The 23,037-nt window shown below is 59.3% G+C and overlaps 2 protein-coding genes across 6 annotated transcripts in view; both read left to right on the top strand.

The window, feature by feature from the left end:
- SYNPO (synaptopodin) overlaps positions 1-12,809 on the top strand; it is a 44,436-nt gene extending 31,627 nt beyond the window's left edge. For 4 of the 5 annotated variants that reach the window (XM_019479428.2, XM_059712921.1, XM_019479426.2 and 1 more), the window contains 2 exons: positions 2,703-4,774; positions 9,337-12,809. In XM_019479428.2, coding sequence (XP_019334973.2) covers positions 2,703-4,774; positions 9,337-10,179 — 2,915 coding nt within the window. In that variant the 3' untranslated portion in view covers positions 10,180-12,809. Of the gene's footprint in view, positions 1-2,180; positions 2,345-2,702; positions 4,775-9,336 lie in introns of those variants that run through there. The other variant, XM_019479431.2, reaches the window with a different exon arrangement.
- A 2,487-nt stretch (positions 12,810-15,296) lies between these two features.
- MYOZ3 (myozenin 3) lies at positions 15,297-22,618 on the top strand. The gene is made up of 7 exons (XM_006260566.4): positions 15,297-15,482; positions 16,825-16,898; positions 17,200-17,354; positions 17,716-17,781; positions 17,931-18,078; positions 18,603-18,783; positions 20,512-22,618. The coding sequence occupies exons 2-7, from the start codon at positions 16,871-16,873 to the stop codon at positions 20,684-20,686; spliced, it is 753 nt and encodes a 250-aa protein (XP_006260628.1). The 5' UTR covers positions 15,297-15,482; positions 16,825-16,870; the 3' UTR covers positions 20,687-22,618.
- Positions 22,619-23,037: the final 419 nt, after the last annotated feature.

Raw genomic sequence — 23,037 nt, forward strand, 5'->3', positions numbered from 1 at the left:
CCGACCTGCAGCTCCCAGAGCTCACTGGAGCTGCCAGGTGGGGCAGGCCCCTTGTCCAGCAGCCGGTGCCCATGACTGGGAGCAGGACAACAGATCCCTGTCCAGGAGGGCTGTGTGATGGCCAGGAGGGCTCCTGTGCCCTGCAGCTGCCAGGCTTGCCCGTCTCACCCCAAATGCTGTCTGCAGCGCCTGGGATCTCCACCAGCTTCCCCCATGGATCCAGGTGGGATGTTTGCATCTCCAGCCTCCCGTGGCTGCCACTCTCTGCAATTACTAGCGCTGCCTTTACCTGGTTCTGCCGTGGCTGTCGCGGGCAGGGAACATCTGCTCCTACGGCTAAGCAGCGAGGAGGGTCAGTGTCCATTGCACCTTGCTTACTTCTGCTGTGACCTGCTTCCCCAAATGCTGCGTGTGTGGGCAGGGAGGAATGGCCCCTGTCCACACCTGAGCACTCGGTGAGTCTCCGGCTCAAACGGGCTCATCCGACTGCATCTCTTTTGCTAGGCTGGGGGGGAATGGGGGCTTTTTTGGGCTGCTGGGGTGTGCAGCGTGGTGTGCACTGGCTTAGTGGAGGGTGGGACCAGGTGGTGGCTGGTGACGGGCGTGGGAGCCAATGCAGAACCAGCCCAGTGAGGGGGAAGCCATGCTTTTGTTTGGTCGGGTTTCCAGAACAGCTGCCCAGTTTGGCTGGAAACCACCTTGCAGGGACCTGTGCGCAGGTATCCCAGCTCCGGTGGCTTCAGTGCTGCTCTGGGCCGGGGACCAGGAGCGGAGCCCAGCCGCCAGCCAGACAGACCGTGCAGCGCGCCACTGCCATCCGCTCGGCCGTAAACTTTTTACTGCCATTCTTTGTTTCTGAGGCTTCCTCTCCCTCGATGCGCGGAGTCACGGGAGCTTCAGCAAAGCCGCTCGGAGGAAATGGCTCACATGGAGAAAATGCGGGCTGTGCCGTTCCACATCCTTTTGTACTTCGCTCATGGCTTCTGCGCTGGCCTGGCTGCTGCTGGGCGCGGGAGCTAGCCGCTGGCGTGCCTCCAGTTGCAATTGTGGGAGGATGCGCGGGTGCTGTTCCAGGAAGCCAGGGGGTGAGCGTGGTTGAATCACCGCTCCCACCGCTGTCTGACAGGTCAAGAGGTGCGTGGCTTTCCTATGGGATGCTGCCATCTTGTGTCACTTTGCAACAAGGCCCCTCAATGAGACGGGTCCTGTCCATCTGGGCTCTCTTTGGGTGCTGCCCTGCCATGTCCAGCTTGCAGCAGAGCTCATGGGCTCGCCTTAATCACGGCCGATCGCAGCTAAGGAGAAGGTGGCAGGGCTTCGGAGGCAGCGCCGAGCTGGCCCGCATCCGGATCCGAGCAGCGCGGCTGAAACCGAGGAGCTGCAACCTGAAACCGTTTGATAAATTCCTTTCCGATACAGTCACTGCCAGCACGGTGCACAGCTCGGCCGAAATCCCCACCCAGGCAAAGGAGAGGTCAGGAAGGACATCGGCTCCCCGGGGCTTGCCTTTGCTGGGGTCTCGTTGGCCATCGGTGGCAGAAGTGAAGGGCCCAGGACTGTCCCCTCTCCTCCAAGGAGATGAGGCCGTGGGGAAGCTGGGATACATGCAGCATCGACAGCCCAATGCCAAGGCTGCCGTGACCATGTGTTTGGCTTACACATAACCCCCCCGATTCAGGCACGTGGGAGACATCCAGGCGCTCCCTCTGGCCTCCGGAGATGCTGAGTTGATAGCAAAAGCACTTTGCCCGTCTCCTCCTCTTGCAGTCGCATGCTGGCTCCCGGCAGCTCGCTGGTACCACAGAGACGAGAGAACGGGCGGAGGAAACTTTTACCCATTGCCCAGATCAGACCTTTCTCAGGCTGGAAAACGCTCGGATAATCCTTGTAGTAACTGAGGGCCCCGATCCTGACTTTTGGTTACCTGAGGGCAAATAGGGACGTGCTGCGGGAATGTGTAAGAGCTGTTCTTGCAGGAGTTTGGACTTCAAAGGAGCTGGGGGTGGAGATGCTGGAAAGCACCCCTGAAATGCTGCTTTGGCTCTGCTGCCCGTTGCCTCTCCAAGCCAACTCGAGTGGAAAAGCCTCCCGGCCTCTTTGCTTCCCCGCGCCAGCCCTGCTGAGCATCTGTCGCTACCACGGGCCTCCGTACGTGGGAAGGAGGTTCCTGTTGTCTAGGGAGCAGCACACACCTGGCATAGAGACTTACCTCCTGCAGCAGGCTGGAGGGCAAAGTCCTGGTTGAGCGTCACGCCGGTTGTAATGCTGTCGAGCAAGTTTATTTGCATCCGAGAAGTACCCCCGGCTTTAAAGGATGCCTTCAGCTTCCCCACGTTGCACAGATGTAATTCCATCATCTTCCACTTGCCCTCCATTTCCTGTCCTTAAAGGGCAACCCCAGTGTGTCCTGGAGAAGCACATCTCATCCCAAAAGCACGAGGCACAAGGGTGGGGGGTCTGCCTCTGGTTAGCTCAACGCTTCTCCCTTTGGGCTTCATCTATAGTGTTGGTGGGAAATCACGGGAGTTGGGACAGGGATTCAGTGTTTGGATTTTTTTCTGTAAACCTTGAGCAAAAAAGGTGTGTGTGTGAGACAGAGAGTGGGTCGAGAAGTAAGTGAGCAGAGAGAAATGGGTCTGTATCTTCTTTGGGCTCCTTGCTCCCTCCTGGCTAACACTGCTCTCTCCATCTTGTCCTTGCAGATCTCTCCCGGAGCGCCAGCCTCTCGGAGAAGGAGCTGAAGGAGGCCAAAGCCCGGAGCCAGAGGATCGCGGCCCAGCTCGCCACCCCGCCCTGCTCCAACTCCAAAGGCGTGCTGCTCTTCCACCGGCGCAAGCAGCGCGTGAACGAGTTCACTTCCGAAAGCCTTGGCAGCAGCAGGCAGCAAGCGGCCGGGAGAGACGGCCCCCGGGCCCTGCCGCACGGCACCCCGCACCATGGGACGGAGCTGAGCTTGAGCCGGCCGGCAGAAGGCAGCCGCGAGCCGGGGGGGTCACGCCACGCCAAGTATCCCGGGCTGCCGGCACGCGGAGACACGATGGAGGCCTACGAGGAAAACGCTCCTTTAGAAAAACCACGGTCCTCTCCTGGGAACGGGGAGGAGATGCCCTCTCAGGCCAGCACGCTGTCATCCCTCGAGGGGTCTCCCGGCGAGGACGTTCCCCTGATCCCTCTAAGCGTCTACTTAAAGGAGACCACGGAGATGGCAGCCACCAATGGAGTGCACGAACCTGACAGCGGCCAGCACGCGCCACTGACCGTCCACGAGAAGAGCGCGCCGGACGGCCTCAAAGAAATGGAGCAGCGCCCGGCGGTTCTTGCAGAGATGCACGATGCACACGTCGACAAGGAGAAGAACGGAGAGGTTCTCGGCATGGAGCAGCCCATGCCGGCGCCCGAGAAAGAGGAGGCCGTGCCTGCTGCCAGCCCAGAGACAACGGTCCCGGGGGTCAGCAAGGAGCAGAACGGGGCGCCCAAAAGGCAGTACTGCGAGGTGCACCTCACCCTGGCCAAACCCAAACCGGTGAAGAACAGGACGGCCAGGCCCTTTGGGACGCAGTCCTCCGCTGTGCCAATCCAACCAGCCGAGAAACCGCCCGCGGTGGACCTCCCTGAGCCGCCCACCTACACCGAGACCTTGTCCAGCCCTCCTCCGGTGACGAGAGTCTGGTCACCTCCGGCCTATTCAGCCTTGTATCCTAGCCCGGAGCAGAAGCCGCTCGTTATACAAAGCTCGAGGAGCGTGGAAAGCAAATCGGGGCCCGTGCCTAAAACGGGGGTCCTGGAGGAGTCTGTAACCCGGCGGGGGAATAAAAAATCCATGTTCACCTTTGTGGAAAAGCCCAAGCTGGGCCCCAACCCGGATCTGCTGAATTTAGTGCAGAACGCAGACAGCAGGAAGAAGCAGAAGGATCACGGAGAGCCAGCCCCGGAGGAAGAGCCCTTTGCCCTCGGGGCCGAAGCCTCCAACTTCTTGCATGAAAATGCACCCAAAGCCGGGCCTCACTTGGCCCCTGCCGACAACCCCCCAGCCTGGTCTTCGTGCCTGAGGTCCCCGAGGATCCAGCCGAAACCTAAGATAAAGCCAACCCAAAGCCTCACGGAAGCCAAGGGAAAAGGGGCCGAGCTATTTGCCCGGAGGCAGTCGCGGATGGAGAAGTACGTCATCGAGTCCCCCGCCCACCCTCGCGCCGCCAGGTCGCCGTCGCCCACCATGTCGCTGCCTCCTTCGTGGAAGTACGATCCCAGCATGCCCGTATCGCCCATGGTCTCCAGACACGCGGTCAAGAGTCCCTCCCGCCCTGCCAAGACGCCGCCGGCCTCCTTGTACAGCGGCTACGTGACAGAGAGCGAGATCGCCCAGAAGGAGCTGGAGATCTCCAAGCAGCAGCCGTATCAGCTCCAGCCATCCTTGTTCATCCTTTCGCCCTCTAAAGACCCCCTGAGGTCTTTGCCGCGAGGGGCACCACCGCCGAAACCCATGCCGCCCGACCCGCAGGCGTACACGAGACAAACCTCCTGCCCGACCGCTCCCTTGCCACCCTCCCCTGTTCTGCACCCGCCAGCCCTGTCGACTTCGAGCAGACCCATGTCCCGTCCTTTTTCTGCCACCATTGGGACTGTCCCCATGACCCAAGACATCCGAGCGAGCGCCAGAGCCCCACTGGAAGTCCCTGTGGCTTCCCCATCCCGGGTGCTGCTGCCAGCAGCCAGAGGAGTCTTCCAAGCTCCTAGACCGTCGTACTCCACCAGGAGCGCAGGGATTGAAGCCCAGGTGTGGAAACCTTCTTTTTACTTCAAGTAATGGCGTGAGCAGGGGGTGATCTAGGATTGTCCGAGCCAGCCGAGATCACCTCTCCTTGGTGATTGATGTGCGAAAAACTAAGCAAAGCGAAACAAAACAGCAACAACCACATAAATAGCTTGGAGGGTTTGAATGCCAATAGCGTGCTCTTGTGTAGCCAGGCCTGCGCGGTCAGCCGGGTGGAGCGCTGTCCGTCTGACGATGTTGTGCTTAGCCGGAGGAGTAGGGTCTGGACTGCATCCGGTGCAGGGCCCTGCTTTGGAAGTGAGATGCAGTGTAGTGCAAAGCCCCTGGAGAGGGAGCCGCGGTGCTTGTGGCGCCGGGCTAGCCGGCCCCGGGTCGTCGGCCCCGGGTGCTCTTGCAGACCTGGCTCCGGAGGGAGAGGAAAGCGGCGTGTGGATGCAGCACGACACCTGGGTGTAATGATAGCCCGAGCCAACACATGAGAAGATCGGTCGCGGAGGCGGCAGGGACTCTGATGCCTTCTCTTCTCTCTTGCTTGGAAACTTTCTGGAGCTCCCAACTTCTGGCTCAACCTTTCTTCCTCACCTGAGTCTCCACCTCTGCTCTGCAAAGCGCTCTCCGCGTCCTCTCCACGCTCTGTGACTGTGCCACGTGCCTGCAGCCTTTCTGCTCCACTGACTTTCAAAGCCCCCCCGCACGCTACCAAAGAGCCTCTGGGACGGGGGCCTTGTCCTTCCCCTAATATTCATCTCTCTCTCCTTTCTTTTTCTGCTGTTTCTGCCTCATTTTCTTCTGTGCTGTGGACTAGGTTACACCATCCAAAGTCAAGGGAGAGCTGCAGGCGCAGGTGATGGTAACAGGGCTGCAGGGAAAGGAAGGGAACTGCCTAGCATCTACCCACGCTGGCGTTTGCTCAGAGTAGTGTTGGCCTCCTTGTTCTTGGTGAGATTTAGGGGCTCATGTCCTGGCTGGGGAGTGGGAAGGGAATCACTCACCCACTGCGTACCCCTTCCCAGGTCTTGGCCATCTTTGCCGGCAGGCTGGGTGGCTTTGCAGAGTTGTGTTACTAGCCAGGTGGGATGGACTGGGGAGCGAACCCGCCTCCTTGATGAGGATGGCACAGCAGCCGTGGGGTGAGCCTGTGCCCGCTGGCCCCAGGGACACTGAGCCGCTGTATTTGTTTGCAACGGGTCTCCCACACCTCAGCAAGGACCTGGGAGGCTTCAGAGCTAGGGTGAAGGTGACTGCCCCTGCTTCCCCCCAGCTGACCACCTTTCGGGGCAGTTGCCACCTGCCATTATAATGCATGTGTTTAGGGCAAGATATGCCAGCTTGGGTGCCTATGGCCAGGAACCCAAATCTGCACCAAGGTGTCTGCATTAAATACAGGCAGTGCCCTGCCACCCAGTCCCAGCTGAGCCCCACCGGCTCCCATCAGAGCCAATGGTGGAGAGGGTGGAAGCGGGTGGGCAGAGCTGGTGTCATTGTCCCCTGTAGCAAACGGGAAAGTCATAGAAAAAGGCGGGGGGAAAAACCCCAACTCCAAACTCCCCTCTGTATTTTCTGTAGAAAACATTTATTTTATGTGTGGAAAAAAGAGAGTTGCACTGGAAGAAAAGAAGGCTCATTCCCACGGCTCGGGCAGGTCCTTTTTGATCCCCCCCTGGGCTAAAAAGCCAGGCCCTTTGATTTCCAATACGCCGTTAGCTCAGGAGCAGAGACAGGGGCCTGGCCCTTGGCTTCAGGTCTGAAAACGTCTCGGCTTGCACGTGGACTACAACACTTTTCAGCTTCAGGTGCTTGGTTGTGGGGATCTCTTTTGCTCCTGGCGGGAGCTAGTCCCACTCAGCAGGAAAGCGCCATTGCAAGGTGTGTCAGGCCAGGATGGCGCTGGCTAGCTGCTAATAAACCATCCAGGGTACGACAGAGGCCAAGGGCCGTCCCATAAAAGCAGCAGGCCGAGGGAAAGACAACCTGTGAAACGGCCCCCTTGCACTTTATAGCCCCTCGGTGCCCGGCTCCATAAGGCTCAGCCAGGCTCGGTAAGGCAAGTTGCGGTTCCAGCCGCCAGCTCGCCCGAAGGTGGCCGTCTGCTCTTTTGTCTCCCTGGGATCCGGCCGGCTCAGCTGCCGCCCCGTCCCGCCGCTGTCAGCGCTCCCGGGGCCAGACAATGGCTGGCAGTAAATCTGTCAGGGACGCATGGCAGAAGGGGACTTTCTGTGGCAGGGCAAAATGAGGATGTGCTGCCGTACACGGTAATTACCAGGCCTGCTTCGCTTGCCCTGTAATTGGGAACCGCTGAGCCGAGAAAGGACATGTAGGAGCATGGGGCGGGATTGTGCTGTTCTCATGCAGGTGCCCCCGGTGGGAGCTTTGCAGGCCAGGGGCTGTGGGCATGCGCGTAGGCAGAGTATGGACAGACGGCCGGGTCTGGGCCCCATCCGGCTGTGTCCCCTGGGAGCCAGGCTGGGGATTTGTGAGAGGCACGGTGTGGAGAGGAGGATGCTTGTTCCCCTTGTGCCCCTGCATCGGGGTGAGGGCTGCAGCGCTGGCCTCCCAGCTGGGGAGGGCTTGATGGCCCTAGTGCAGGGAGCAAAGGGGGCAAGGGCATGATGCATGTGGGCTTCTCCGTGACCCATTCTGCTCACAGCCCGGCTGGCAGGAGACATTAGGAGCTTGCTCTCCATGTCCCGAGGCCACAATCACGAGTGCAGGGGACCTGGAGACCTGCCCCTGCGGTGGGATGCAAGTCCCCACCGAGCTCAGCTCGCAGCCCCATGTGGGGGAGCTGGCCCCGAGGCTCGCCGGGCAGAGCGGTGTCCCAGAGATGCTCGCCAGCTAGACAGGGAGGCAGCACCTGGGCAGATCTCATTTCCTAGTTAGATCATGGCTCTAGCTGGGGATGCGTTGGCTGGCGGCTCTTCCTGGAGAGGGTCTGGGAGCGACCTGCTGGATATCCCGACACTGAGAGACCCCAGAGAGACAAAGCAGGTGGAGGGGTGGCCGGGGCTTTCCCTGCCTGGCCTGTGGATTGGAAACCTGATGGAAACAGCAGTAACCCTCGGCAGGAAGCAGGCAAAGGTCTCTTAGGCCACCTTCTCTGTGACGGTGCTGTAACTTCCCTGCTCAATAATACACTCCTCTGCCACCTCCGCTCTGTCTCTGTGCTTTCCTCTCCGGGCTCCTCCAGCAGCACAAGCAGGCCGGGCCGCATCCTTCCCAGTGTGCGAGAGCAGCTTGCAGCCAGGGCCTGGCGTGGTGGGCACTGTGCCCATGCAGAACGAAGCTGGTCCTTGCTCCAGGGGCTGACCTGCCCCTTCCCCTCCTCCACCTGCCACCCCAGGCAGTAGGGCTGGGCGGGAGGGACTTTGAGATGGACTTTGCATGTCCTGGAAGGAGCCTACTCTGCTCCCCCGAAGGCCCTGGCAAGGGTTACCGAAAGAGCACACGAGTGTTGAGCCCATCTCCCAGCCACCATCCTATCTATCTATCTATCTATCTATCTATCTATCTATCTATCTATCTATCTATCTATCTATCTATCTATCTATCTAGTACACACCCACTCTGGTGACAAGTTGCTTTTCCGGGTGCTATTTCCCAGGTGTACTTTGCAAAGGGATTATCCCAACTATCAGGTGCCCCCCAAGACGGGCTCGGCCTCGTGCCATGAGGTGGCCCTCGCTGTGGGTCTGTGCCCTCCAGCTGGGTGCCAACTAAAACAGGGGCTGGCATGCCAGGACAGCCTGGTTGCAAGGTTTGGCCCCGCGTGGCTCCTGTTCTGGGACACGGGGCAACGACTCAATTCTGGGCTGTGTTTTGCAGTGTCACGAGCTTTCCCCCAACGCAGCTCAGCCTGGGGTCCTGGGCACCAATACATGGTTCTGCTTTTGGACCATGCAGGTGGCAGGAACAAGTGAGCATGGATGGGACTGGGTTGAACCCCTTGACACAGCTGTGGTAGATGCCCAGAGTGCCCAGGCCCACACACACCCAGCCAGGCGCCCAGCAGTCACTGCCGGGCTCTGCAGGCAGCAGCTGCCATGGGGGCAGCCAAGGCCGCTCCCTGGTGCCGGCTGCTGCAGAGCGCTCCCATCGGGTGCATTCCTGAGCTCTCTGCCGCACGACGCACCAGCTGCTGAGCCAGGGTGGGTGCCTGCGAAGGCCGAGCACGCCCGGGCCTGCTCCCGGAGTTCCCCTGGGCGGGCAGTGCCTGGAGACTCTCCCGCTTGCTGTGCATCTCGGCACGAGGGAGGGTTGCATGAGGCTAGTGCTGCCTCTGCCTCGGAGACCTCAAACCAGCTCAGGAGACATTGCAGCATCTCCCAGCGTGGGCAGGAGGCGGGTAGGGCAGCACACCCCTCCGCTGGCAGGGTGCAGGGACCACTCCGAGCCCAGGCGCCTGCTTCCCACCACCACTGAACGAGCAGCATGGTGCCCTGTGAGCCTCTGCACAGCACAACTGGTCCCACGCTGGCCTTGCACGAGCCCTTTCACAACCCATGTGGCCCTCCATGGGATGGCCCTTGGGCTGCGGGACACTAATGCACTCTCCCTTCCCTCCACAGGACCGACGCAGCTCCCTCCCCACCTCCCCCACCTGCGCGCCACGGTTTGTGCCCCGCATGGGCAGCCTCGACGGCTGGCTGAGCCCGACCCTGCTACCGGAGCCCGAGGAGAGCTTGGCCGAGCTCCGCCACGTCGCCAGCCCCCCGCCTCCCCCCATGTCGCCGGCTTGGAGCGACAGGTCCCTGTCCCCGCTGCGGCAGGAGCCCGACCTCAAGGCCAGCCGGCAAATGCAAGCACGCCTGGCGAGGAACATCATCAATGCTGCCCGCAGGAAGAGCTCGTCGCCCAAAGCGCCGGGCACCGAGGGCATCCAGCCCTTCACGCCTCCCACCAGGAGCACCGGCAGCCCCTGCCCGAGCCCGCTGCAATCTCTGAGGCTGGAGGGACCCAGACAGGCCAGCACCGGGCCCCCGGGGGCCTGGTCCCCGACCGAACAGAGCCCACTTCAGTCCCCGAGAGCAGCCCACAGTGCCAGGGCTGGCGCGTCCAGCAGCCACGGGAACTCCCTGCCGGCTCCCAAAGCCGCGTGGATGGACGGCCACAGGGTCTTCGTGCCTGCCCCCAATGCCGGGGGGCTCCCAGCCAGCACCTCTGCTTGCCCCAGCCCTGGGAGCCTAGCTGCCTCCTCTCTGCTCTTCAAGACCCCCCCGGTGGGGACGCGGTCCCCCGCGAAACCCTACGCCTCGCGCTCGCCGACGGACTCCGACGTCTCCCTCGACTCGGAAGACTCCGGGGCCAAGTCCCCCGGCATCCGCAGCTTCAACATCTGCCCGCGGGGCTGGAACGGGAGCCTGCGGCTGAAGCGGGCGAGCTTGCCCTCCGAGGCTCCCTGCACCTCCTAGGCTGGGGGAGGGCGGGGGAGGATGGAGCTGCAGAGCACAGAGACCTGGCGACCGAGCCCAGGTGGGGAAATGGGGTTGGCGGGGCCGTACCCAGCAAACTGACCCCTTTCAGCACCTCTCTCCCGGCCTGCTGCTTGCTGGAGGCTTCGACCAAGGCAGAGACCTCATCCCCAGGCAGGACAGACCTGTTGGCTCACGACCGCCAGCCCCAGGACCTTGTTGGCTCCATGCAACACCTCTGCGGAGCTGCTCCGACACGTGATTTGCTCTCCTGGATGTTGATCGGAGCCAGCAATAGTGGCTGAGCCTGAGTGGGACTGGAGAACCCCGGCCTGGGTTTGCTTGTGCCTGGCAGACCCCAGGGAGAAGGCACCAGCCCCCAGGGGTGCTGAGACTGCCCTGCCTAATGCAGCCTGCCAGTCCCGACCTTTCCAGCTCCCTGCCTGGCTGTGCCCTGGATGAAGGCTGCTGTGTGCTCTGGCCCCTGGGCCTGGCTCTTTCCCCGGCAGCTGGGAGCCTGGTGCGTGCCTGGAGCACAGAGCTGAGGTCCAGATGGCCCCACTGCCTCTCCCGCGAGCTGCAGGACTCATGCTCTGCTCCCGACCTGCTCCGGAGACGCGGCTTCTCCGTACTGCTGCGGAGAGCTATGTGGTCCCAGAGATGCCGGTGGCCCTGTGATGTGGGCATAGGGCATGTGGACTGCACCCTCCCCATCCTGCACCCTCCCCATCCTGCTGCTGCCAGCTCCCCCAGGCGGCGCCCACTCCGGACCCCAGCGAGGCTGGGAGATTTGTAGCTGCATCGGGCATGCACTGACCCCTTGGGCCATAGCTCCCTTCTGGGCACCAGTGACTCTAACCCACGTGGAGGGAAGAGAGGCCGGGTGGCTGGGAGCAGAGGCTCCTTCGCCCTGCAGGGTGAAAGAGCTGGACCTCTCGGTGACATGGTCCTGGCCAAGACAGGACTCACTGTCTCTCCCCGCTGCCCTTGACCTGCACTCGCTGGACTCCAGGGGCTTTGGAGACCACCAAGAAGGAGCCCAGGGCGCAGGGGAGGCGGAGGGGCTGGTCAGCTATGAGGCCCCTAGAGAAGGTCACCTTGGGGGTTCCCGGGGGGTGTCCTCGCCCCCCACCAGCTCACCTCGCTCTCGTGGCTTGCAGCCCGCGGTCTGATTGGCAGGGAGCCCAGGGCACATCAGGTGCTCCTTAGCTCTGGCTATTTTTGTCACCCTAACCTTTAAAGGCAGGAGTCAGCTCCCCTCCACCATGATCCCGGGTGCCGGCGGCTCCGTCCTCACCTGCACAGAGCCTGCTGCCTTCCCCAGCCCCCCCCCAGGTGGGTAGGGGCCACGTCCTCCTGACCTCCCAGCCCCAGCTGCTGCCCTGGCACACAGACTTGGCTGCACAGGCACCAGGGACAGCACATGGGCTCGTTGGAGACTGAGGATATCCTGGGTCCAGACCTATCCCAGTGGATGCATATGCATCCTTTGCACCCAGCCAGGCTGCACCTGGGACCCCCCCAGGCCTCCGCTAGTGAAGCAGGACATCATGGCTTTGTGAGAGGCAGGGGCATCACATACAAGGTCTCGGTACTTGTTGTGACCCGTGCAGGGTGACAGGCAGGGAAAGCAGGTCCCATCGGGTGTCCTCACCCCCTGGAAATGAGTGTATGGGGGGTGGGACCCAGTGGACCCCCAGGAGCTGAGCTGGGGGAATTGCTTGAGTCCTTGAGCACCGCAGGTCCAACGTTTCCAGCCAAACACAATTCTTTAAGGGGAAGAAATGGCTCTTTCCACCCCGCTGGCCTGGAGAAGGCTTTGCTGCCTTCACTGTTTTCCCTGTAGTGTCAGAGAAGAAGAAAACAGGAGAAACGTGTGAGGGGGTTCACTTCTCCATCCCACGCCGACCAGCAAGGCGGCAGGATACTGGCCCAGATCTTGTTACATGGGCGGTTGGGTTTCTTGGAAATGTCCTGGGTGAATATGGATCCTCAAGGCAGAGGGAGCTTTGCTGTCCAGGAGCAGGAGCTGGGGTGAGCTGTTGGGACTTGGGAAGGGAGTGGAGCTGGGGGGCTAGAAGCCACATGTCCTCGCTGGTGGTGTGGGAACGAGGAGGCTAGGACAGTGCTTTTTTCCAGGAGCATGGGTGCAGTCACACAGGAGAGACGCAGCCACTGATGCCAAGGCTGGCCCAGCATCATCCTCCTGCCAACCAGTGCTGCCCCGGCCCCTGCGCTGGGTCAACACGAATGCTGGGAGGGGTAAAACTAGCCCCTGCACCGCAGGGAACCCCCCTGGCAGCTGTGCTCCCTGCAGAAACCCCTCGCCAGCCTCTCCAGGTACAGGCCTGCCTGGCACACAACGCTGCCCCCTGCACATACATGTACGCACACATGTTCTGCTTGGACACGGCTCGGACATGCTGCCTGCAGGGATCCATGCAACTGGGGATGCTCTGCAGAGGCTGGAGCATTTCCAGGCTGCCCAGAGTCCCTGTGGGACCAGCCTGCTGGGAGCGCTCCCTCCCGGGGACTTCAGCAAGCCCCCCAGCTTGCAGCAGGCTGCCACCGCCTTGCGTGTTGCCACGCTATTGTATACTGAGCTCAGAAATAAACCTGGCATTATCCCAGCCTGCTTGTCTTCTTTCTAGCCTGCCTAGGGCATCTGCTTACAGGGGTGGGCATATTGGCGAGCCCGGAGAGACACACATGGACACACACACAGCAGTGCAGTCCGTCACTGGCACATGGTAAAGCGGCAGGGCGGTGAAGATGGTCTTTGGGGCTTAATGCAATTCAGTTTGGGCCACAGCAACCTGTGGAGGGGGGACCTGAAAGTCCCTGGGCCTCAGCTCTTGGGTGTTAGGGGGGTCTTTCCTTACCCAGCTCCCTGCCTTCTCTTGGGACTGGTGTATTGCTGGTACCTCTTCCTCTCCTCTCCCTAGGAGAGAGGCCTCAGGCAGTGATATGGGCTGCAACGGGAGCTGTGTAATGACCTTTACCAGAGGCGGCAGAAGGCGGGTTGGGCAGAAGTGAGGAGCTTGGAAGAGCCTCTGAGCAGTGGGCAACACGGCCGGCTAGTTCTGGTGGAGGGAGCCCAACAGCCCCAGAGCCTGCAGTGACCAAGACTCGCCACCAGGGGGCAGCCGCGGTGAATGAGTAGCTCCAAGACCCACACTGGGCTGTCTTGCGCATGCTTGCACACACATACACATACACTTTCTCTGGGCCGAGTCTTGCACATATGCGCACACACACGTATGCACGCTCTGGGCTGACTCTCGTGAGCACACAGCCACACACACACACACACTTTGGGCTGAGTCTCATGAATGCATACACACACACTCTTTCTCTCTCTGGGCTGTCTTGCATGGAAAAACACACACTATCTGGGCTGAGTCTCGCACATGCACACACAGACACACACACTCTGTCTCTCTCTGGACTGCCTTGCATGCACATGCACGCACTCACACACACTACCTGGGCTGAGTCTCACATATGCACACACAGACACACACGGTCTCTCACTCTGGGCTGTCTTGTGTGTGTGCGCGTGCGCGCGCACACACACACACACACACACACACACACACACACTAGCTGGTGATGGGCAGACGTTGGACTCTTACCCACTCCAGGACAATAACCCGCCCCAGGGCTGGTGGCTGAGGTGGGCAAGCGTACGGATCCCCCCTGCACCTGGTCAAACAAGGCACCGTGCCCCACAGTGTCAAAGCAGTCCTAAGCCCCCAGTCCCATTTGGCTGCAAGGGCAGTGGGCATCTCCACTCCCCTGTGGATGAGTCGGTCGGGCGGGTGCTGAACAAGGGGACTCGAACCCTGTTAGCAGCAGGGGGGAGTTTTGCAACACCCCCTTTAGCAGTGAGAAGGCTGAGTTAAGCAGAGATGCTGGAGGAAACACAGCCTTGATGCCATGCTAAGGCCCAGCACTGCACAGGAGCTACCCGGTCAGAGAGAGGCGGCTACAGTGAGACCAGGGCAGCAGGTCCAGCTCCCTCCACCTACCCTCACTCTGATGCCCAATCTGAGATTGTAAGTAAGGGCCCAAAGCAGCCACCAGATGGGTCAGGGGTGCCCCCACATCCTCTCCCAGCTGGTTGCAGGCTGAAGGTGTTCCTTCCTGACCTCAGTGCATGTCCTGAAGCATGATGGTGGGGGTGTCCTGTCATTTACTGTCAGCAGGGGCTAGTCTCATCCCTGGGAGTTGGTGCCCTTCGTTTTCCCTGTACTCAGCGCATTGCCTCTATCATGCCCTGGAAGACGGGCCCTGGCAGGTTTAGACACCCAGGAAGAGGCACCAGGCCTCTGGGGTCATGATCCCATCCTCTGGTCCCCAGGACACGGCACACACAGGAGCACCGCACAGCCCCATGGCAGCACTCAGCTCATATGCGGGTCCAGTCCAGACCAAGGCCATGGGCTAACCCTGCCTGTCTAGTGTGCACACGCCTCCTCACGTGTGTCCAGCATTGCCACCACATTCAACCTTAGCCAAGGAGCTGGGAGCACCCAGGGCTGTGGGAGCAGTGATTGTGTCTCTGCCTGCCTGCACTGCATGGAGGGGTGGGGGAAGTGGAGCTGGTCTGGGCACAGACTGGTGGGTGGGTGTGACAGAGAGAGAGCATCTACGTGCCACCTGAGCTGCCCCTTAACACTATCACACTGGGTTCTGCAGCGTGTGGGCATGTGTGTGGGCATAGAGGCATGTGTGATGTGCATGCTGCATGCTTCTCTGTACATGGCATGTGTCTAGAGGGTGTATGTAAGTGCAGCGTGTGTGTGTAAATGCACACATTGGTATGTGTAGATGCACTGGTGATTGTGTGTGCGTGTACATGTGAAAATGCATGCATGGTGTGTGTGTGAGAATGCATGCATTGGAGAAAGAGAGGGATTGAGAGTGTGCTTGTCTAAATGCATGCAGTAGTGTGTGCAGGTGTGAATGCATGCACAGGCATGTACATGTGTACATGAACTGGAGTGCCTGTGCACATACCTCCTGTGTCTTGGTGTGCCCCGAGGCCCTCAGCAGCTGGTGCTTCAGCTCCCAACTGCCTGCTCTGCCCCCGCCTCCTTTCCCAGACAGAAATAGCCGGACCGAGCTGTAACGGGGACGAGTCCCTTGGAATCTCCACTCCTGTCCTGCTTGCAAGAGTGGCATAGAGAGGGCTGAGGTGCGGGGCCGCAGAGCCGCCGAGTGGGGTTTGTGCAAGCTGAGCCGAGGCCTGAGCCCCGTGGAGCACTGCTGTGGGAACGCGCCTTTCCTTCCCTGGTGAGGTAGGTGACTGCAGCAGGGGTGTTGCTCCCTTCTGCAGAGACCCCTGGCACAGTCCTGGGGGGCCAGGGGTGCTGGAGACCGGAGCCTGCAGGACAGGGCACCACACAGCCTGGCGTGTCAGTGGCAACCAGTATTGGGCCTGTCCTGGTCAGACCCAAGGAGGGGCCTTTTGCAAGGGGATGAGACACCAGCAGGGGCCGTCGCAGCTGCGGGGGGCTTCAGCAAGGGCTGGGGGTGTCTGGGGACTCTCAAGGGCTCTCAGACAGCCAGTGGCTCCGGAGAATCCCCCCAGATGCCTCCAGCCATGGCTGCGGGGAGCCAGGATCTCCCCCTTGAGTCCTCTGGGGGGGGGGTTCATGGGTGGAGGATTAGCCTTCATCATCCCAGCAACCCCAGCCCCTGCTCTGCTCCACCCTGTCCAGAGCTGGCGGGGGGCTGATGGGCAGCAGCAGGGGTCTGGCTCCCCAGCCAGTGACTGCAGCCAGGTTGGGTGCAATCACTGAGCCCCAGCCCCCAGGAGCAAGGTTACGGTGCCCAGGCCACTTAGGTCAGCGGCTTAAAATAGCACCAAGCTCAGGAGACAGCACGGGGCAAAGCCCTGGCTACGGGGGATCAGGCAGCACAGGGCAGGGGGCTGAGCAGGGCTGGAGCATTCCTGCAGGCCACGTGGCCTGGGTATGGGCACATGCAGGGGATGGCAACAAGCTCTGCTCTCCAAAGTGCCCAGATGGTGCCCACTTAAGGCTGGCGCACGGAGCATGGGTGATGGACAGTGCTCTTGTAGATGCCAGCAGAGTAACAGGCCAGAGGGCTGCGACGGTGCAAGCATTGCAGCACTGGGTCTGTAGACAGTGAGACCCTGGTGCTGCTCATGCTCCCAGCCCTGCAGGCAGCTTGTGGGATGCTTGAACTGGGCATAAGCAATCCCTCTCCCGATATGCCAGCCTGTGGGGCACATGGCTGCTGGGAAGAAGCCAAGCAGCAGTTCAACATAGAGGCGTAGGGATTTGTGCCTGAGCTTTGAAGTCGGAGGCCAGGCTGATGCCACTGTGCCATGCGGGGGGGCATCAGAGCAGGTGCGGCGGGTCAGAAAGCAGCTCCCTGCCTCGATATACAAAGGGGGCCCCTTGCTGTGGTCACAGCCCAGGTGGTGTGGCAGCCAGAGATGCTGGGTGGGCGCTGGAGCCGTTACGGACACCTATGGGGGTGCAGCTCAGGAGGAAGCAGGCTCAGCCTCCAGGCCCCGTAGATGCCCTGTGTCCAGGAGAGCATGGGTGTGGGGGGCCAAGGGGCTAGCCACAGCCAAAGCCATCCCTGATAGGCTCTGCTCTTGTTTTCCAGCCAGGCAGGCAACCCCATCTCGGAGCCAAAGCAGAAGAGGCAGGCGATGATCGTGAGGGAGAGCCCAGGGGATGGTAAGAGGTGTCACTGAGTGGTCTCTGGGGGGCTGCTCCCTTTGGTGGCTGACCCGGGGTGCAGGGCTGAGCCTGTTCCCAGCCCAGTGGGGTGCTGGGCCTCTGGGCTCACCTGCTCAGGTGGTCCGAGCTAACGAACAGCAAAGGCAGAACATGCGAGATGTGCCCTCGTGCCTCGCTCCTGCAATGGGGCTCATCTCCACCCAGCACACTCTCCCCTCTTCCAACCTTGAACTTGGGACCCCCCCCACCACTATGCTCAGCTGGTGCTCACGGCCCTGCTCTGTGCATGTGTCCTCAGCCCCCCACCTGGACCTGGGCAAGAAGGTCAGCATCCCCCAGGACCTGATGATGGAGGAGCTGTCCCTGAAGACCAACAGAGGCTCGCGGCTCTACCAGGAGAGGCAAAAGCGGATGCAGCGCTTCGTGCTGGAGCATCCCAGCGGCTACAGAGGCGTGAGTTGCCCCGTCGCCAAGAATACCCATTCCTAGGCAGGCGGTGCTAGGCCGAGATGCTCCATAGGCCAGGATACAGGGATCCCGGTGCCCAAAGGAAGCCCCCTCAGCTGCCTGTAGCATATGATCTAAAAGAAAGTCGTGTGAAGCTGTGGGGGTCTGATGGCCATGGGCACAGGAGCCCTGAGGATGGGCAGGGCTATGCCAGGACGATGCACTGGATGGCCACAAAAGTGCCTGGAAGCTGGGCTTTGAGGGCACTGGGGCTGCTGACATTCAGGCTGTCTGCCCAAGGCTGGGGGTCTTGTGTGGGCACAATGCCCCTCCTAGCACCTGACACCCTTTTCCTTGCCCTCTGCAGGGTTCTGGCAGGATGGGGGCCAGCGGCTCGCACAGCGCATCAGGGGGAGCGGCCAATGCATGGTCGGTGAGTGATGCCCGCTAATAGAGGGCGGAGATAGCATGGACCCGGGGGAAGGGCAAGGGTGTCGTCTCCCCATCTCTGAGTGGGGGGCATTGAGCAGACCCCCCAGTGCCGCTCTGCAGCCATATCCCCTTGCTCTCTCCCCTCCTGAGGCTGCCAATAGTACGGAGGGCACCGGCACCTACCACACGGAGCTGCACATTGCGCCAGCGGCCAAGGGGGCTCCGCCGCAAGTGCCCAAGAAGAGCAGCAGGGTCCTGCAGATGAGCAAAGCCCTCAACCCTGACAACCTGGCCCCAGGTAAGGTGCTGCCTGCAGATGCTCACCCCACCACGGAGCAAACCCCTGGGCAGGACGGACTACCTGTCCGCAGAGGAGACCTGGCTTGCCTGTCACCCGGGGTTCTCTGGTGCACGGCAGGATCTATTTGCTCAGGGTCTGACCTGGTTTATAGCCACGGAGGCAGCAGGTGATGCGACTCCTCCGGCTGGTAGAGGGGAATGGGCTCCCAGCCTCCAGACCTGCCTGGAAAGCACCCCCCATCCCTTGATTTCCGTTGCATAGAAAGCAACCTGAATTGTCCAGTATTGGAGCAAACCCAACCCTGAGAGAACAGAACAAGGCCCGTGACAGATGCATATCATTTGTCTCAATAATGGCTTCCTCACCAGCTCTGCCGCTCACCCAGCTCTGCCTCTGCCAGGATGGGACAGTGAACACAGCCTCCCTTTACAGCTGGGGACTTCAGGAAGGGTGGGCAGGGGGTAGGCGATGTCTCAGGCCCCTCTGATGGTAACGAGGGCTGTCTCCCCCCACAAACACAGGCTACACCGGCCCCCTGAAGGAAGTGCCCCATGAGAAGTTCAACTTCACTGCCATACCCAAGGCCTACCGCTCCCCTTGGCAGGAGTTCCTCAGCAGCGAAGACTACCAGGCGGATAGCAAGAGCCAGCTGCCTGAAACGCCCAAGAACCTCAGTAACTTGGATTTCAGGAGCTTCAACAGGTAACGGGCACCTGATGCCCAGGGGGAAGCAAGTAGTCCAGCGGCTGGGCTCTCGGGCATCTGTCAAGCCAGCGATTCCAGCTCTGGGGGCCACTTCCAATGGCTTAACCATTCACTGTCCTGCCTTACAGCTCACACGGCGGGGTGGGAGAAATATGAGAATTATGGGTGCAAGGGCTTGGAGGGCAGGGTGCTGAGGAAAGCCTGGGGCTGCAGACGGGACCCACACTCTGAGAACACAGGACAGGCACCAAAGCTGGACAGAGGAAGGGCAAGCAAGACTGGGCAAAGTGATGAGGACAGCAGGGAGTGCAACGGGAAGATGTGCTGATGCTGACTGCCAGAAGCTAAGGGTGAAAGAGTGGGGAGGCTCCTTCCTCCAACATCATGCCCCTTCCATCGAGGGTCTATAATCCTGCCCCCCCAGGCTCCCTGCCCTGGGCACTGCCACCATGGGGGTGTGAGCTACGCAGGTGCTTGCTCTTTGGTTTTGACAGCAGCTCAAGTTTCCCCCTCCCCAGCCCAGCATTTATTTGTGGCCAGAACTTGGCAGGGGAGGCTGCCCAGTTTCAGTCTGTGCCCGTCCCCTCTGCAACAGGCTGCCTTGCTATTTAAAGCCTCAATCTGTTATTTAACACAGTGAGATGTTGAAGGAATGCCCGGCTTCTTGCCTCCCCACCACCCCATTAATTCCTTAGAGGCCTGAAGCACCAGGAAACCGAAAGGGCAGCGATTGGGTTTAATTAAACAGGATAGAGATGACGTGATCCGCCGAGCTGAATCACTGCTCGAAATGACTATTCAGTTGATCACAACCCCACCCCAAACACATCACCTCTCTCCAGAATAAATCAAGCTGAGCAAAAGGATCCTGTCTGTGGGATGAACCTGGCCAGCAAGAAGCCAGAGATCCCAGCGGGAGCAAGATGAACCCTTCCACAAACAGCAGAAAGTTTGTGACCGCTCTGGCAGCTCAGTTCAGGCAGGCTGGCTTATCCCTAATTAACAAATGGCAAGGGAATGAAACAGCGGGGAGGCTGGCCTTCTGGAAGACCGAGCACAAGGCTCTGAGGATGAGTGTCCCTTATACCCTGGTGAAAGGGGCCTCTGGACCCAGCCTCACTCATCTGCCTTTCCCTTAGGTGGAGAAGCAGAGCTCAGAGCTACAACCGCCACCTATTTCTCACTGCAGGACAGCTTCCCATTGCCTAAAGGGCCTGGAAAGAAACCAAGCTGATGCATCTCAGACCTCCTGCCCTTAGGCCCGCATGATCCAGAGGTGCTGAAATGACGCTAGCCCCTTGGCAGGATATGTTAGTGGCGCAGAACAGGCTTCACACCATTGACAAGGTCAGAGGGTGATTTCTCCCACCCCAGCATCCTTTGTAGATGAGATAGAGCTAGGGTCTCTCTCTCCCCCATTATTTCTTAATGCACTCGCAGGGCTAACAAAGTGACAGGCTGCCACCCAACCAATGCCGCTGATGCAGAGAGAATTAATCTAGGGTCACAAGAGCTTGGGTGAGATTAATACTGCAGCGGGTGACAGGAACAGAAAGAATAAGCAAGGATTGCGGTGGCACCTGTGGCTGCTTAGATGCAGCTTGGCACTCCCTGGGTCTTGCCAGATTTCTGGAGGAACGAAGATCTGGCATAGGGTGCTTGCCACTGCACCTGCCCAAGCCAGCAGCCCAGGCAGACACCAAATGCTCCTCCTTTCTGCTGCAGGACTCCTACTCCATTTGGTGGGCCACTCATCAATGACCCGTTCCCATCATCCGGCTTTGAGATGGACACCGCGATGGACACCTTGAACACCCTGCAGCTGCTTTCCAGCAGACCCAGCTTCAACAGAGCCCCACGCGGCTGGGTACAGACTTTACCAGAGACCGAGGAACTGTAATGTACTCCTCTTCCCTCCCTTGCTGCGCACATGCTTTACCTGCTAGACTTGGGCATCCCTTAGCTTACTGTGCTGGTAGAGGTGTTCCTTAACAGAGTAGGAGAGGAGATGGATGTTTTTTACCCAAGCACTCTGGGAAAGCTAAGCTAGTGGCCTCACTTGATCACCCATGTCCTCAAAATCCCAGCAAACATGGGCCCAGGGCTGTTTCTGAATTCTTACTTCCCATCGTTACAAGGGTACGACATCCAGGGAGACAAGACGTAAATGTGACCAGCAAAGTTCTCACCGAGGGAACAAAGGGAGTCCAGCAAGCTTCCCCATCTGTCTGTGCCCTGAAAGGAGTAAAGACACTGTCCTCTCTCCCAGTCCATGGAAAATGCCAGGAGAGCCAGTTGTCTTCAGGTTGGGTTGCCCTGTTGCTGTTCTGCTGAAATGCTTGATACCAGCTTTGGCAGGTGGTGCCTCCTCTTCAGGGAACAGATGCTGTTGCAGTTGGGATGGTGAGGGGAGGTGATAAGGCAGGGAGGGTGGGAGTGGAGGAATGTCTGGAAAGAAGCAAGCAAAGGCTTCCTGACTAATGAGATCACATGTTCAAGGAAAGCGCAGATGGCTCTCAAGAGAAGACACGGGGTGGGTGTTTGGCAGCTGGCTGTACACCAGGCAGGCACATGGGCAGAACTCAGTGATACCCAGGGAGGGGGAGTGTTGCCAGACTTGGGCTTCAGCTGTTTTCCTGACTAACTGCTGGAGGCTGCAAGAGAGAGAGGAATAGTGGGAAAAACCTGGTCCAACCCCATTCACTCTCCCTCTCAGCATCTGCTTTCTGCCACTGTGACACAGGAGACTGGGCAAGACAGAGCTAGGGGCTGACCCAGTCGATGGCAGTTCTGATGTCATGTTCTTAGCACGTGAGGCTCTTTGTAAGTTCATTTCCTACCCCTCGAGCCAGCTGAAAGAGCTCTTACATCATCGCTGCTTTACTGACTAAACCACTTGCTTAAAAATCCCATAGAGCAAGCCTACCCCTACAGCGATCTGCTCTTTCCTTCAATTGCTGGCTGTCACATCCTTCCAGTTTCAAATGCAGTGCAAGATTTCTCCATTTGTTAGAGCCCCCAGGTACTAAGAGGTGTCCTATAAAAGAGGCACCCCATGTCTTAAATGTTATGATACTGGCAGCAGAGAGGGGACATCCTATACTCCACACACTGCTACAGCAAGCAAGCATTTCAGTCACTACATGAAGAAAAGCACATGAGTGTTTTGACCACCCCTCCTTTAGAAAAGGCAAGCAATAGGCTGCCTAGCTACTAGGATCAGGATACAGGAGAAGCAGCTACCAAGCAAAGGCAGAGCACAACCTACTATCTGTAAAACCAATTTCTCTAACCACTGCTAAAAGCCACGGTTTCAAGTATTGTCTTTCTACAGATGGTCATTTGCCTTTGTAAAATTCTCATGGTAAGAAGTTTAACCAAATTAAAATCGTCATGGGAGAATAATGTGTGAGGCTGGAGTAGACTTCAGAGTATTTATGTTCATTGATGTACAATATGGAAAGGCTGTCTTACTTAATGCACATGATGTAGCACTATAGCCAGCATGTTTCTAATAATAATCACGTTGAGATCCCAGGCCAGGTAACTTCCTACCACAACCATAGAGATGTAGGGCTGGAAGAGACCTCCAGAGGTCAGCCAGTCCAATGCAACACTAACATAAAGAAGGGTCAAGCCTCTGTTCTCATCCCAAAAGTTCAGGCAGGCAAACTCAAAGGGAAAAAAGCAAGTTTACTCCGTAAGTGTTGACAGGTACATGCCTAAGCACTGTCCATGCTTGAGCCCATCTCCGTTTGTCTGTGAGCTGGATGTCACATTTACATCCAGAAGCCTGGCTGGAGAAAATAAATTAGCTTTATTTTAAATCCAAGCTGTGTTGCTGTGTTATGGACCATTACCGACTGAGGGCTGAACCTGACACCCGACTCCCTCGTCTGTAAGCCCAGGATGTGTTCAAGCTCAAGTTTCCAAAGGAGAAAGATCACTGCGCCCTCTGGCGTCATGTGCTCTTCCATGCAAGAGCAGACGCAGCGGCAGCAGTGCCACAACCATCAGACAGCAAGACCTGCCATTCTGCCCAAGCCGGGGCGTCAAACTCAAAAGCAGCGGACTGCCTAGGAAGCGGGTCTGTGTGACACCCCGCTCCTCAGCATCAGATAGCAGCAAGCCAGATCAGACAGTCCAGGCAGAGAGGTTCCTCTGAAGTGGGGCCCAAACAGTCTGAAAAAATCCACTCAGTCCCATATTTTTCGGCACATGAAAATACGATTTTGGAACAGGACCCCTCCT

This window comes from Alligator mississippiensis, chromosome 9 (assembly GCF_030867095.1).
Source record: "Alligator mississippiensis isolate rAllMis1 chromosome 9, rAllMis1, whole genome shotgun sequence".
Lineage (NCBI taxonomy): Eukaryota > Metazoa > Chordata > Crocodylia > Alligatoridae > Alligator > Alligator mississippiensis.